Below are 15283 nucleotides of genomic sequence, written 5' to 3' on the forward strand. Positions count from 1 at the left end.
TTAAGATAAATGATTTCAATAACAACAATTAAACAAACATTAGATTCATATTTTATTTAACAAAGAAAGGTTTATATATTTACTAATATTAGTACTCATTATCGTTTTAATTGATAGAATTAGAATAATAATAAAACATTATCAAATTTAAAATCAATACTATATAAAAATAACAATCTCATCTCATAATTATTAGGATTTACAAGATATTCATCTTTTAAGACTTAAAAATTTAGAGTTAAGATTCTTTTCTCTTTTGGTATATGTTGTGTTTGATTAATAATGAGTTTTGATTTAACTAACCTTAACCTTAATGAATGGATCTTTAATAAATTAATAATCTAATTAATTAGTAAAAATAAAAAATATATTTTAGTTATTTTTAATAAAAATATCAATAATATTGTTTAACAGAGGAGAAACCGTAAGGATGAAATTTTATTAGATGTTATGGATATTGATTCAAATAGATGGATTTTTGTTTTTGACTTGATTGGATTTCAAGTAAAATCCTAAAGTAAAAAATCAGTTAATTATATTAGTTTACACGACCCAAACCCTTCTTGAAATAAATAAATAACTTAAAAGTTTTTAAAAAATACATGTATAATAAACTAATTATATGATAAATAGTTTTAAATTATAACATGATGTTCAAATCGAGTTTGAATAATGAATAACACATAGATATCCCTTTGGATTTGAGTTAGATTCATATAATTATTTTGGTTTGGATATAAACAATATAAAACCCAACCTCTTAATATTTATTGCCATATCCAAAAGTGGCCGCGTCAATAACCAAACTTTAAATAAATTTAATTTAATTTAATTTAATTTTTTTCAAATAAATTTAATTTAATTTAAACTAATTTTTTTAGAAAAACTAATATATTAAAAAAACTAATATATTAAAAAAACATTCATATAATTGTACTATTTAGTGAACATTACAATTAATAACTTTTAAAAGTATGAATTTCTTGTTTCCTAGAAATCAAGTTTCAGCCGCAAATAAATAATGGGACGTATGCTTTTTATTTTTAAATAATCCAAAACTAAACAGCTAATTAGTGTGTTTTTTAGAAAACACAAACCCTCAAACGTATACGAACAAACCCTTTATTTAACAAACCCTTTATTTAGCGGTTCCAGAGAGGGAGAGTTAGCGGTTCCAGAGACGGAGAGGGAGAGAGAAAGAAAAGAAAAGGACATCAGTCTCCACTCTCCGGTCCATTTTGAAGCCAAACGAGCCTTTGCGGCCGATTTGAGTGAGCCCTAAATAAAATGGGCTGACCGTGAATAGCGGGGAGTGAAACAATGTTAGGCAGGCATGCAGGCTATGGGCCTAAGACATCGAGATCTGTGCAACAGTAGAATGAAGGAACACGAAAAGAGAATCGTGATTAACGGCTTTTTTGTTTTGCCTTTCGTTTTGTTTTCTGTTTAATGTAGTATTGTTTGAAATGTTTGGCTAAGGAATCAATTCTGGGCATTGACTTTAGTATATATTGTCCGCACACGCGCGAAACCCAAAAAACAGAGAGAGAGATTCCTCAACGAGGAGAGGAGCAGGCAAAAGAAACAGAGAGAAGAGAAGAAAAGAGAGAAATGGTAGTCTAATACAGTCCCTGATTTTATTTTTTTCTCTCTCTTTATTGCCTACACGAAGGTCAGCCACGGCCACAGCCGCAGCCGCAGCAAAACCCTACTCACAAGAGAATAAACACAACACTACCACCCCCTTTGACATGTAGATTTGTGTAGTCCCCCCCCCTCTCTCTCTCTCGTTCCTTGCTTTTCTTTTACTCAACCAGCGGTACGTGTGTGTTCGCTTTCTTTTTATGATTAAAGTGCCCCGCCTCACATGTTTTCTTTTTCCAGAAAATTAATGGAAAGATAGATTAACCATTTACATTCATGTGAAAATGTTGTGCTTTTCAATCCCACACTCGACATGCATTAAAAAAATCAGAAATAAAACCAAGAATTTCTCCGAAAACGAGGCTAATCGGAAGCTAAATATCGAATCTTTTTTCCTTGTTAACTCGGCCAAGACTTTAGGAACTCCATCCGCCTCGCCTGTGCAGACACCAACCAGCTGCTAGTTAAGAGCTTAGACTTTGTTTGGATCTAGCAATAGATAGGAGAAGGAATGGGATGGCCCAAAGTGCGTATCCTATGTAACTCGTGTTTAGATTTGGTAAAAGAGTCAACTGGCTCGTGTGGGCTTTGGTACTTTGCCTTCTCCACTTTAGTTTTCTCTCTATAGTGTCAACGCTCATAAACCAACAAAAAGTAAACAAGCTACCGCTGCTCTCTGTTACCCAAGGGAGGAAGCTTCCCACTAGCCTTCCTCCACTCCTCTCCTCTACTTGGCCTTGCTTTTTTGCCCTTTTTGTTTGTTTGATTGTCATTGTCTCCACTTCTTTAAATTCCACACAAGTAATAAAGACCCACCAAAGCACTAGTATACAACATACATACACCTCTGCTGCTTTGCTTGTATCCCTCTTTATCTATAATCCCAAAGACAAGGGCTTCCTCCAATCGGGTAGCAACATCAAGAAGGTACATTTTCTAGTTTCCTCCTCTCTCTCGCGATCTCCCCCTTTTGCTTCATGATCTTGTTCATTCTACTTGTATGTGTGCCTGTATTTCTCTTCTTAGTTTATATCATTTGCTCTTCTTCTTCCTTGTTTGGATGGTTTCTATGTGACTAAATTTGGATGAAAATAATATGAATTTGAGCTCATATTGGAGATAGATTTGACGGGGCTTTTTTTCTGGTCGAATAAGATAGTTTATTTGCTTGATGCTTGGTTTCTTTGTATGAGAATCCATACAAGAATAAGAATCTAATGCAGGATGCCCTGATTTGTCGAATAAGATAGTTTATTAGGTCTTTCTTTTTTGTTTTTTTTTGCTTTCTCTTTTTCTTTTTGTTGTTGATGCCGATTTCCTAGTGGCTTCTCTCCAAACAAAAAGTTCATTTCTTGATCCCCTTTCAGTTCTTTTCTTTTTCATTTTGTTTACTACTACCCAGCCTGTAGCATGCTCTTGTCAATTCTCCGGTTGTACTTCTATCTTTGAAGAATCTACCTCTTCTGCTGTTTTCACATCTAAAATCTCTCTTCTTTTCCTCACTTTATTCATTTTTCTTGACGAGTGAAGATTTAGTAAAAGGTGAAATTCCCGTGGGTTTTTATCATTTTTGGTTCTTTGTAGGCCTAGTATCTTCAACTTGTTGTAAGTGTTCAAAGTTTATTTCCAGATTGTTTCTAGTGAAGACAGGATAACGAAATCCTCATTTCATGTCCTGGATGTTGGTCACTTGCATGAAGGAAGATAATAGGTGTATTTAAGGGAATTTATTTTGCTTTTCCTTAGTTGTGTATTTTAAATCTCTAGCCCAGTTATCGTATTCCTTCATGAGTGGATATTAAATTCTTCTTTTTTATTCTCTGGTATGTCAAGCATATATACTCCATAATAAGTTGCATTTTACTAATATTTCCTTTGTCTCCTTTTATTCTGACAGTTATTACTTGCAAAGTTTCAATCTATGGAGCACAATGATAACTGGGCTTCGAGAGCAGGTCGGAAGAGAAAGCTGGAAGCACAAGATCAAGGGATGCTCAGCTTGTCTATGGATGAGCTCAATGAAGACCTTCTTGAAAGGGTTCTTTCCTGGCTACCAACCTCTGCATTTTTTCGTGCTGCTTCAGTGTGCAAGAGATGGAAATCAGTTTCAGATTCTGCAAGTTTCAAGCTTGCCTGCTCTGAGATTCCTTCTCGAGAACCATGGTTTCTCATGGTGGATCCCCATCTTAACCAGTCAACCATCTTTGACTCTGCTGATAGAAGTTGGAAAAAACTCAACTATCCTCCGCTGCTCAAGCAAAGCTCTAACTGTGATTCCATTCCTGTTGCAGCATCTGGTGGCTTAGTCTGCTTCCACATGGGAGCGTGCAATTTCATCGTATGCAATCCTGTGACAGGATCCTGTCGTGAGCTCCCTCCAGTGCATGCAGCCCAAGAAAATCACTCTCTTCTTGCTGTAGCAATGAATGCACAGAATAATCAGTCCTATAAACTTGTATTGGTCTCTGGTGAGCTACCAAAACTTTCATGCAAAGTCTATAATTCAAGCACTGGTTGCTGGGGAGAAGAGATCTTGTTGAGAAGAAAGGTTGACGAGTCTCAGGAATTTGATTCGAACGACGACAATGCTGTGTATTTCCTTAGTAAGGCTGGAAACGTCGTGGCAACTGACATGCAGAGGAGCCCATCTAAGCAATACTCATCAGTTATAACTGTTAAAGACGGGGAGGAGATTGTTTATTTCCTCAGCTCCTCTGGTACGATTGTATCTTGCAATCTGACCAGCAAGTGCTTCTCTGAGTATCCAAGGCTATTGCCTGTCTTCTGTGAATACTCCATCGACGTGGTGGAGTGTAAAGGAGAGATGCTAGTTGTTGTGTTATCAGAATTTTTTGAGAGCGCAAACCTCAGAATCTGGAGGTTTGATGAGAGCATTCGGTCTTGGAATCAGATTGTAGCAATGCCTCCAGCAATGTCACACGAGTTTTACGGCAAGAAGGTGGATATAAACTGTGTTGGAGCTGGTGACCAGATATTTATCTGCTTAAACTCTGCCGAGTTTTTCCGTTATGTTGTGTGTGATTTGAGAACCAATGAGTGGATTGAGTTACCAAAATGTTTTAAGAATGGTGAAGCTGTAGAGTTCATGTCTGCCTTCTCTTTTGAGCCAAGGATTGAAGCTTCTGTCTAAGAACAAAATTATTGACCTTGTAGGAGAAATGTGTTAGGGATTGACACCTGCCATCATCATCATTGTTATTAGTTAACTCTTCATCATGTTTGTTTCTTTTCTCTGTTGTACTTGTTGTCTAAATTATTTTGACAAAACTTTGCCACTGTAGCTTTACTCAGTGATAACAAGGAGTGGGACTAATATGTTCCTCCCTCCCTTTGTTCTGTCTTTCTGATTTACCAATGAATAAACTTTCCCTTTAACATGTTTTCAATTCAGCTCCTCGAAACTAATTAAATTAAATTGAAACAGGGGTGAAGGAGAAGTTCCTGTAGCCCCGGAGATACTTTAGGATTCACTGGAATAGTGAAAACTCCTTTTCCTCTCATCAAAAAATACTTTTAACTAGTTATCTGTAGTTATTAGGGTACTATTGTTATTGTTTTTTCATCATGATACAAGGATGTTTACATGATTATTGTTATTATTATTATTATTATTTTTGCATATAAAGGTTACTAATTTAATTTTAGCATAAAAAAATATAACACCACTTAGAAGTTTTGGATTTTTTGAATCATGAGTATTTTTTGTTATTTTACTTTGATTTTATTATATATTTTAAGATTATTATTTTTATAATTCATATATATTAAATATTATTTTTTAAAAATATATGGCATGTAGACGTGGACAACTCTCACACTTTTCAAGCAATGTATATAGGGTCGAATAGTTATCAAACATTACTTTTCAGGGAAATGTTTGGAAACTAGTTTGATGCTAACAATCATCTTTTCTTTTTTTTCTTTTATTTATTTTTAATTAAATTTATTGTTAATCCCTTCAAAATTTTAGACAATCTCCTTCAATTTCATTTTTATTTACATTTTGATTCTATATTTTTCAGTACTATTTTTATTTTATTGTGAAGAAGCTATACAATTACAAAAAAAATTTCAATTTCATCTTTTTTTTGTTTTTAAATATTTTAAATTTAATCATTATTGTTTTGATTACTATTTTTTTCAATAAACTATAAAATTATATCTTTTTTAAAATTTCATCCCCTTTCATTTTTTAATCTTTCAAATTCGATTTTTATTTTTTAATTCTATTTATTTTGTTTTAGATTATTTTTTAGATTTTATTTTACAATTTCATCCCTCTCGTGGTTTTTTTTTTATCAAACTTGATTCATATTTTTTTTATTGCTATTTTTTCTTTGACAAGTTTTTAAAATTGATTTTTTTAAACAATTTTATTCTTTATAATTAAATTAATTAGAAATTAAACTTCTTAATTGAATCCGAGTCAAGAATTTAACGAGGTTTGCCCTAGATTGGCTTGATGTTTTTTTTTTAAAGCTAATATTTTTTATCTTTTTTTAGAGTCTTGCTTTATTATTTTTTATAGTTTGCCTTCTACAAGATCGGTCTCTAGTTCATGACTAGAATCATCGATTTGAAAGGTTAATATAAGTCAACTTTTATTTTTCAGATTATTTTTTTAAATAATTTATCTTAATTTTATCCTTAAATATTTAATTTATTTGAAACTGGTCCTTTTATATTTTTTTTTATTTCCTATTCTATTAAGTTATTCTGATTTTATGTTTATGATTATAGGGTTTGTGGGTTAATCCTAATTGACTCGGATTTTTTCCATTAAATTAATCTCAAATTCATGATTATAATTACAGGTTTGAAAAGTTCATGCGAATTGATTTTTTTTTAAATTAATTTATTTTAATTTCATCATTTAATATTTGATTTATTGTAAATTGATATTTGTATTTTTTTTTTCTATTGGATTATCTTAATTCTATGACCAATTGATATTTGCATTTTTTCTTTCTATTGGATTATCTTAATTCTATGACCATGATTACATGTTCATGGGTTAACTGCTATTTTTTCAATTGCTGTTTAAATTAAATTAATTTTTTTTGTTTATGTCTTTTAACATTGATTTATTCAACAATTAAAATTTATATTTTTTTAATTTATTTTTGAATATGGTCATCTTGGTATCACAACCGGTTAAGAGATTTTGACCTGGGTGGGCTTGGATCGAGGTTTTCTTTTACATTGTTTTACATTTTTCTTAATTTTCTTCCTTTAACATGTTTTCTAGCAAGAGAATGAGCTTTAGATTTTTTTTTGTTTTACATAAAATTATTATATTCTCATTTAATTATTAATAATTTTTATTTAAATATTTTTTTTATAAAATTATTTTAATCTTGTATCTATAATTATGAAGTTTGTGAGATAACCTAGTTTAATTGAGATTTTGTTATTGTTTTATATATTTTTTTTCAGTTTTGCTCCTCGTTAAGTTATTATATGATCATAATAGAATTATATTGGTTTTTTTTTTGTTGTTATCTTGTGTTTTTTGCTAATTTATTTATTATTAATTTTATATTTTTTTAATCATACTATTTAAATTATCAGTTGAAGAAATATCTCATGTTTTTTTTTTTTTGTTAAATATTTTTTTACCCGGCTTGCAAACCGAAAGGGTGAGGTGGTTGTCTTGTAGGCAAATTAAAATAAGAAGGCGTCGTTTGTGTTCGGCCAAATGACGTGTCACATGGCCTTAAACGACAGTCGTCTAAAATCATGATTGACGCAGCAGGGAGCACGAACAAGGTATGGCTTGTCATCCAATCCAGATCTGGTTGCCTTTCGTCCTGGACAAGAAAAATGAAATGAAATAAAACGCCAACATTAATAAACACAGAACAATTTCAGAAACCAGGGAATTGTAGGAAAAGCAAAGCAAAGAGATCATGGGGTCCGATGAACAATTTTTGCAAAAAGAATTAGAAGAATTGCAGAAACAGCTGGGCAAGAAACAGAAATTCGAAGACGCACTCTCTTCACTTAAATCCCTCCTCCGTCTCCACTACCCCTCAGCTTCTCCTTCTCTCCGTAAAACAGTCAGTCTCTCTTTTTCCCTCTCTCCTTTTATTTATTTATTGATTGCGAAATCTAATTTTTCATGTGGCGGCGGCGGCGGCGGCAGTTTTTTTCTTTTGTTTGTGGAGGTGTTACCGTGCAAGAAACAGAAATTCGAAGACGCACTCTCTTCACTTAAATCCCTCCTCCGTCTCCACTACCCCTCAGCTTCTCCTTCTCTCCGTAAAACAGTCAGTCTCTCTTTTTCCCTCTCTCCTTTTATTTATTTATTGATTGCGAAATCTAATTTTTCATGTGGCGGCGGCGGCGGCGGCAGTTTTATTCTGTTGTTTGTAGAGTTGCAACCGTGCTAAAGACTAGATACATAGCTCCTGGTTTCTGGCTTGCTGGGTTAGGATTGTTTCAAGAAGCTCTACTCTTGACCTCTGATTCCACCGAGAAGGAGCATTTGAAAAATTGCATTGCTCAAGCTAAAGAACACTTGGATCAAATCGAAAACCCCCCTGATGTTTCCCAAAATAGCGGTTTAGCCTTCTATCCTAACATACATCTTTTTGATCGATTGGATGTTTTTAATCAATTACTCTAAATAATTTCGCAAATTGATTGAAGTGAAATTATAATATTCTTCGTGATATATTTATATTGGACCTTGCTATTTATTGGGTTGTTGATTTTTTAGGGTATCTGTTCGAGGGGCATCTTACCGTGGATCCTGAACCACCACGGCCCCAGTGGCTAGTGCAGACGAACATCTTGAATTCTATGGCCACACTTCAGGAATTTGAATCTTCTGGGCGTCCTGTGGATAACAATACTATAGAGACCGCTTCCAATCTACTTGGAGAGTTAATGAGCAATCTTGATGATATGATACCAGAGGTAAAGATCTCGTGTTGATTTCTATAAATTAATTGGCATGGCGTTGGTTTTGTAGCTAAAGGAAGCACATTTCTGTGATGAATTTAGTTGTTCTGTGCTGTGAATTTGGTTTATCCAATTCTCCAATTTGAAAGCCTAGTCAGTCAGTTTGTTTTCTTTGTTTTTCTATCAAATTACACAAATGTGAACTCTGCAATCTCAAAAAGTGACAAGGGAAGCTCCTAGAAGAAATGTTGATTCAAGGAATTGATTTACACCCTGCTTTGATATCTTACCTAATCATGCTTGGTTACTGGGAGGAGTTAATGTTGATCTTGTTTTGATATCTGTCTTTTAGATTATGGAAATGGGTTCCACAGCCCCGAGAGTGCCTCCTGCCAGTAAAGAGGTTGTTGCAAAGCTTCCAGTAATTACTATCACGGAGGAGATCTTGGCTGAACTAGGGAAGGATGCAGAATGTGCAATTTGCAAAGAGAATTTGGTTGTCAATGACAAAATGCAAGAGTTGCCATGCAAGCACAGATTCCACCCTCCTTGTCTTAAGCCATGGCTGGTAAAATCCCATTAGCATGCTAAAATGTCAAATTCTATGATTATGTTAGAGTTGATGTGATAAAACTGTCCATTCTTAATGCTATTCAATTTTTGTGACAGGATGAACACAATTCTTGTCCAATTTGCCGACATGAGCTGCAAACTGATGATCATGCATATGAGAGCTGGAAAGAGCGGGAGAAGGAGGCTGCAGAAGAGAGGAAAGGTGCTGAAAATGCTGTGCGTGGTGGTGAATTCATGTACATTTAGATGGGAGTCTTATGCCATCACTGTATTTTTGGAAGTGACTTTTTTGGGTGTTCAAAATTAAGTGTCTTTTACCTTGATTTGGTGCTTAACACCGTTTCGAGCTGGTTGTATGATTCACACACATCTTTGGCACTAAAGAATTATAGTTGATAATGAAGCCTCTGTTTGTTTAATTCACTCGACCTACTTGCATTGCTTTACGAACATCGACTGATTGCATGTTATTGTGAACTGTTCAATTTGCACACCTGATGAAATCTATATCACGCATTTCACTTCTGAGCTGCCTACAGAAGGCAAAGTTAGGTGTATATCCATGTGTTATAGAGACACTAATCGACAGAGGTATCCCATGTTTTTTCGATGTTTCTAAGTTTGCCATTACGTCGGAGCTCAGAGGCTGTGCTGCTATTTCGTTTTGACGTGAGTTAGCTCATTAATATCTCCTGCATTTATATGCGGGCCGAGTTGTCAGGCTCTGGTTGTAAATAATGTATATTTTTTTCCCTCTATGAGATGAACGCTCAAGCATCTATTCTTTTTGCTCTTTTGGTATTGCGACGAGCTTCCAAGGGAGAGAGATGGCCTTTCCCACCCAACTGTTGTGTTCCCATTTCTGTCAAGAAACCTTCCCCAATTCACTTTCTCAAACCTGTCTACAAGCAAGCTGGACATATATCTCAATATCAAGAACTGCACTATCCTTATGATGAGCAACTAGATCAATCATGTAAACAAGTTTTCCTATGCGTTGGTCATTCATGGTGATCTAAAAATGAATCGAATCAGCATTTCTGTTGTCCGATGAACAAGATGCTTCCTTCCATTTCTTTTCCAGCGTAATAACTAGCAAACAAACACTATTACTATCATAAGAAATCTAGCAAAATCTAGGATCAAACTCAGGACTCCAGTGGCCCATTTTGGGAAAACATAAGTATGGGCCGCACCAGGCCCAAATTGAACAAGCAATTGCAAGCCAGAATCGTGGTAGAATCATCATCATATGTTAACTTTCGTTTTCTGTCCCCAAAATGCTCTGCCACAATAGTCTTTTTCGCTACTGCCACTACTTCTAGATTCATTGATTTGCACAGGTTTGCTTATTATTACAAGAAAAAAGATTTGGAGTAGAAGCAACACTATTGTCACCCTAGAACATACCGTTATGGAACTGGCCACTTCACTTTACTACACTTCTCCATACAATCTCACAGCCGATTATAATAATAATCATAGGTGCCCATCAAAAACCAAGCTCAACCCACCTTATTATCCATGGGTTCCTACGGGAAGATCTAAAACTTCGGGATCTTCTTCTTTATCAAGAATGGTTTCAAATGGGTATGTTGGTAGAAGCAGCGGCAACTTTAGATATGGAGATGGTAATACTGTTATTACTAATACCAACTACAAGCAGCGACAGAAATACACGCAGATGGAGTCATGTTTAGTCATACCTCCACCTAAAGGTAGAAAGCCACGTGCCATCATCAAATTCCTTGGTGGTGCCTTCATTGGAGCTGTCCCTGAAGTCACTTACAGGTAATCGATCCTTATCCTTTCAATGAACAATCTTTTATTAGTTTTTGTTTTGGATTTTGATGTTATGATTTGTTGTTGTTGTTGTTTCCTTAAATTTGCAGTTATTTGATTGAGCTATTGGCAAAGATGATTTGTTGTTGTTGTTGTTGTTGTCTCCTTAATTTTGCAGTTATTTGATTGAGCTATTGGCAAAGATGATTTGTTGTTGTTGTTGTTGTTGTCTCCTTAATTTTGCAGTTATTTGATTGAGCTATTGGCAAAGGATGGTTATGTTGTTATTTTAGTGCCTTACAACGTGACATTCGATCATTCTAAAGCTGCTAATCAAGTCTATGAGAGGTTCAATGCTTGCTTGGATTTATTACTGCAATCTGGATTGCCCCATGATAGTTTAACTGCTTCGGAGCTTGTTGGCCTTCCACTTTTTTCTGTTGGTCACAGGTGTGTTACCTGCCTTCAACTTTTAAGTAGCAAATGTGTTACCTTCTAAGAGCATTTTTTTGGAATTTAATTAGCAACCCAGAAATGAATTCACACATGTTTTGTTGTCTTACATGGATGTTGAAGCAATGGGGCACTTCTCCAAGTTCTAACAGGAAGTTATTTCTGTGAGAAGATACCAAAGGTTTGGTTTCCCTTTTCTATTCTACTGGACCTTCAAGGTTTTGCTTGTCTAATGGTCAGGAAGAAAAATGGAAGTTCTGTGGTTTTCAGTGGTGGAAGCAGAACGCAGATTATAAGATTTTGTTTTAGTTTTCAAATAACTTGAATGTTTTATAGAGTGTGACGAAGAATGTCGTCTTTTGTCTAAGGCTAATGCCATAATCTCATTCAACAACAGGCCTGCTACAGAGGCGGTGCCATATTTTGAGCAGGTAAATTTGTCCATTTCATAATACTCCGTGCCTCTTGTTTTGTTTCATTAGTTTTACTGTTATGCAAATCAAACGATTAGAGTTTCTATGCCAGGAATTGTATGGTTTCATGTCTGTCTCTTGATCAGGGTTACCTCAAGTGTGCAAATGGACATGTGCCTGTATGGTGCTTCTGCATGCATCTGTATATTTAATTATTGTTTTCTTTGTTTGCCTGAAGCTCCTTTTGCTTTGATAGAGATGCAATGAATTTGTGATGTTGGGAACGCCTTTTACCTTCAAAAGGCTTTCCTACACTGATTGGAAAGTAGTACATATGGACTTCCCAAACCAAATATGCGTTTAGTAAAATTATGTGGACATTAGGGACACAAACCAAAGCATTGCAAAGACATTTAGTCAGCAACTCTTCTCTTTGATGATATGATTGACTGTAGCCTTTGTTTGTTCATTCTTCTTTTTGGGACTCAACAAAGTTTGATTTCCTAGCAGTTTCTGATTCTAAAAGTATAGGGTTTTATATTGATGATAACACTGATGTTGTCACTAGTTATATATGAACCAATAAAAAGTTCTTCGACACTCTCCATGGAAGCCTTTTGAATTTGGGCAGGAAGTGGAGTTGTTAACCCTAAGTTCTATGAGTGCATTAATCTTCCATGTTGGTCACTCAAGATGAGGCATTTGCACATCATAAGTTTCTCCTGTCTAATAAATATTCGGGTCTCCCTGTTTTCAATGCTGCTCTACAGCTAGGTCCACTAGTTAACCAGATGATGCCTGTTGTCGAAGCTTCTCCAATGTATGCGATGGCCAGGAGTGCCTCAGGTAAATTGCATATTGACTCTTCAATTTAAAATCTTTTCCTTTCCAGTTTACCTTTAGAATACAAGTTTTTCTTTTGGTTTTTAATTGTCTTAGCTCACTTTGATTGTCTTCACTTTTTCTTTAGTTTATGGAATTCCATGCAGTTTATCTTGACAAATTTTCCTGCAATGTTTCATAAGTAGGAGATGCATGGAAGGTTCTGCTTGATACAGCTGGAGCAATTATACCTGATAGTGAACAAGAAGCCCTAATTTCATTGACCAAATTTGTTGATCAGTTGCCATCAGTATTTGGTCAGGTACCTTTCATATCTACTAGAAGCTTCTATGTGAACACATTTAACATCCAGTTCCAATTTCATATAGAATGGTTCTGTTTCTCTCTACTTGAAATTTGAAACAATGACTGAGCCTTGATCGAACCATTCGTGCTGATAAATCTCCTCGTCTGTGCACATGAATTTATTTTTAAGGTTCTTAGAGATTTGTTCTTTTTATACTAGGGAGTTGAAGACTTGGAAACCCGGATTGATTATCTTAAGTTCTGTATTTTTTGTGGATTAGTAGATCAATTCATCTTTATTTTTCTACGGTTGTAATTATTCAATTCAATTTTCTCAAGATGGAAGCTGGTAATTTTGTGGATTCTAACTACATGCATTTATTTGACGACCTTTCTATTAGGTCACAGAAGGGATATCAGAGTTCAAGCCACCACCCTCTGAAAACCGTGATTGTTGCAGGAACTCGTATAATGTTCAACACACATTACTGGTATGTATGACGCCCTGGATGTTCCAGAATTCATACAAGTGGATAGCCTTTATATTCTGGTGTATTATAGAATTGAAGACATATATTCTGCTGTCTTAGGTGAAGTTCAACTCTGATGCGATTGATGAGACAGATGTCCTTGAAGAGACCCTGAAACCTCGTGTTGAGTCCATAGGTGGAACAATAGAAAAGGTCCAGTTAAGTGGCAGCCATATCACCCCATGCATACAGGTATGTTATGCATACATCAGTTATGAATTTGCCTATATGCACAGTGTGTTTCGTCATCCAGCATGTACATAATCTGTGAATCATTGCCATAGCGTTGGAAGTTTCTTGTATATTTATACCAAGAATACACATCTTTGGGTTAATGTTGTGGCTTGGAGGCCAATGCTGTGAAATTCTTCCTCTTTAACAGTTCAAAACCATATGCAAGTTAGGCATCCCTTCATGGAGTGAAATGTAATAGGGCATCCTCTAATAGCTGATCTGTCTAGCAGACACTTCCTCTATTTCACTTTTGCCTTCTCTCATGCTGAAAGTGCCCAGAGCACTGATACTCCTTTCTCGTGCTTGCATTTTTGAAAGATTGTCCCTTGAGAACAACTGTCTGTCCTGGAAACAAAAATCGAATTTGTTCATCACTCACCAGTCAAGTAAAAATAAAAGGATCTCATTACTAGTTTTTCCAAGAGATATTTTTCCGCTCAAGTCCAAACTCCAATTGTGCTTTTAAGTTCTGCTTTACATTACATCTACTTTTGGACAACATTGATTCTAATGCCGGTGGGTGATGATTGTGGATCTCTTATCTTGTACTATTGTCTACTATGGACTCATGCGGAGGTTCATTTTTCTGGAGTCTGCTTTATGCTTAAAGGCAGTAACGAGTGTTCAAGAAAGGCCACAAGCCAGAAAGCTTTAGGATACATAATGCAAATACCAAACGAGAGATATTACACTTGATACCATTGTGAACAATATTTCCCTTAATAGTGGATGTAGAGTTGCAATTGCACCCATATAAATATAAGTAGCTATTAATTCCTGGCACCATGCATGTGAAGTATTGACATGCTTTGTTGCATGAGGATCCTGTATCCTTCTGGTTTTCCTTCCTGATGGATCAACCATTTTATCATTAAAATTCATCACTAACCAAAATTTTATTTGCTGCCTCTAATTAGGAACCAAAATGGCAAGCAGGTTATGTGTACACTCCTGTAGATGCCATTGCTCAAGGCCTTAAAACTCTCTCATTGAATGAGACTAAAGTCCTCTCCAGAACCATCTGTGACTGGCTCAGGTGTTTTGAAGATTTGAGTGCTTGATGTTCAGCATAAGGTTTTTTGAACGGTGCATCCTTTCATTAGAAAAAAGGAATGTCATAAGATCCTGGTTCATAAATATGGTTTGTGGTAAGTACAGATTCACCAAAGCTGATTTACCATCATGTAAATACATGCATGCTTTTGCATTAGAGTATCTTTGGTAGGCTAAGGCAAATGCATTTTGCCCCCGTATTTGATTGAAGTTTCTGTATAGTTAAGCGTACAGTCTCTCTCTCTCTCTCTCTCAACAATAACTAATGAACATTTCCATGGTATCCTGCCATTATAATGCTGTCGATGTCTAGAGATGTTTTGAATATTCTTGTCAGAACTTTTCGAAGAAATACAAAATCTGCTTCAGAATTGCAATAGCCCTTTGTCTACCCTGGAAGTTTCAATTGAACTAAAACTCGAATGTAGAGAGATGTTTCTAGAGTGCATGTGCCCTTATTTTTATTTTTATTTTTATTTTAAATAATTGGATCTTTAGTCCCATTGACTTGTTATTTATCTGGCGGTCAACAGCTTATGAACGCCA

The 15283-nt window shown here is 35.2% G+C and overlaps 3 protein-coding genes across 6 annotated transcripts; all 3 read left to right on the forward strand.

The window, feature by feature from the left end:
• Positions 1 to 1186: 1186 nt before the first annotated feature.
• Positions 1187 to 5044, forward strand: LOC105122087 (F-box family protein). 2 transcript variants are annotated; one of them, XM_011020995.1, is made up of 2 exons: positions 1187 to 2571; positions 3542 to 5044. In XM_011020995.1, the coding sequence occupies exon 2, from the start codon at positions 3566 to 3568 to the stop codon at positions 4793 to 4795; it is 1230 nt and encodes a 409-aa protein (XP_011019297.1). In that variant the 5' UTR covers positions 1187 to 2571; positions 3542 to 3565; the 3' UTR covers positions 4796 to 5044. The 2 variants fall into 2 exon arrangements, with proteins under 2 accessions (XP_011019297.1, XP_011019298.1); XM_011020996.1 differs by lacking the exon at positions 1187 to 2571 and adding an exon at positions 2591 to 3122.
• Positions 5045 to 7411: 2367 nt separating this feature from the next.
• On the forward strand, positions 7412 to 9570 carry AIP2 (RING/U-box superfamily protein). 2 transcript variants are annotated; one of them, XM_011020998.1, is made up of 6 exons: positions 7412 to 7645; positions 7856 to 7934; positions 8021 to 8228; positions 8387 to 8586; positions 8924 to 9139; positions 9241 to 9570. In XM_011020998.1, the coding sequence occupies exons 1-6, from the start codon at positions 7575 to 7577 to the stop codon at positions 9388 to 9390; spliced, it is 924 nt and encodes a 307-aa protein (XP_011019300.1). In that variant the 5' UTR covers positions 7412 to 7574; the 3' UTR covers positions 9391 to 9570. The 2 variants fall into 2 exon arrangements, with proteins under 2 accessions (XP_011019300.1, XP_011019301.1); XM_011020999.1 differs by lacking the exon at positions 7856 to 7934 and having other exon boundaries at positions 7413 to 7724.
• An 827-nt stretch (positions 9571 to 10397) lies between these two features.
• LOC105122089 (initiation factor 4F subunit (DUF1350)) lies at positions 10398 to 15116 on the forward strand. 2 transcript variants are annotated; one of them, XM_011021000.1, is made up of 9 exons: positions 10398 to 10935; positions 11173 to 11376; positions 11503 to 11560; positions 11748 to 11810; positions 12563 to 12638; positions 12818 to 12936; positions 13322 to 13411; positions 13511 to 13642; positions 14602 to 15116. In XM_011021000.1, the coding sequence occupies exons 1-9, from the start codon at positions 10559 to 10561 to the stop codon at positions 14743 to 14745; spliced, it is 1263 nt and encodes a 420-aa protein (XP_011019302.1). In that variant the 5' UTR covers positions 10398 to 10558; the 3' UTR covers positions 14746 to 15116. The 2 variants fall into 2 exon arrangements, with proteins under 2 accessions (XP_011019302.1, XP_011019303.1); XM_011021001.1 differs by having other exon boundaries at positions 10399 to 10935; positions 12821 to 12936.
• The last annotated feature ends 167 nt before the right edge of the window (positions 15117 to 15283 follow it).

Source organism: Populus euphratica, unplaced genomic scaffold, assembly GCF_000495115.2.
Source record: "Populus euphratica unplaced genomic scaffold, PopEup_1.0 scaffold19.1, whole genome shotgun sequence".
Taxonomy (NCBI): domain Eukaryota; kingdom Viridiplantae; phylum Streptophyta; class Magnoliopsida; order Malpighiales; family Salicaceae; genus Populus; species Populus euphratica.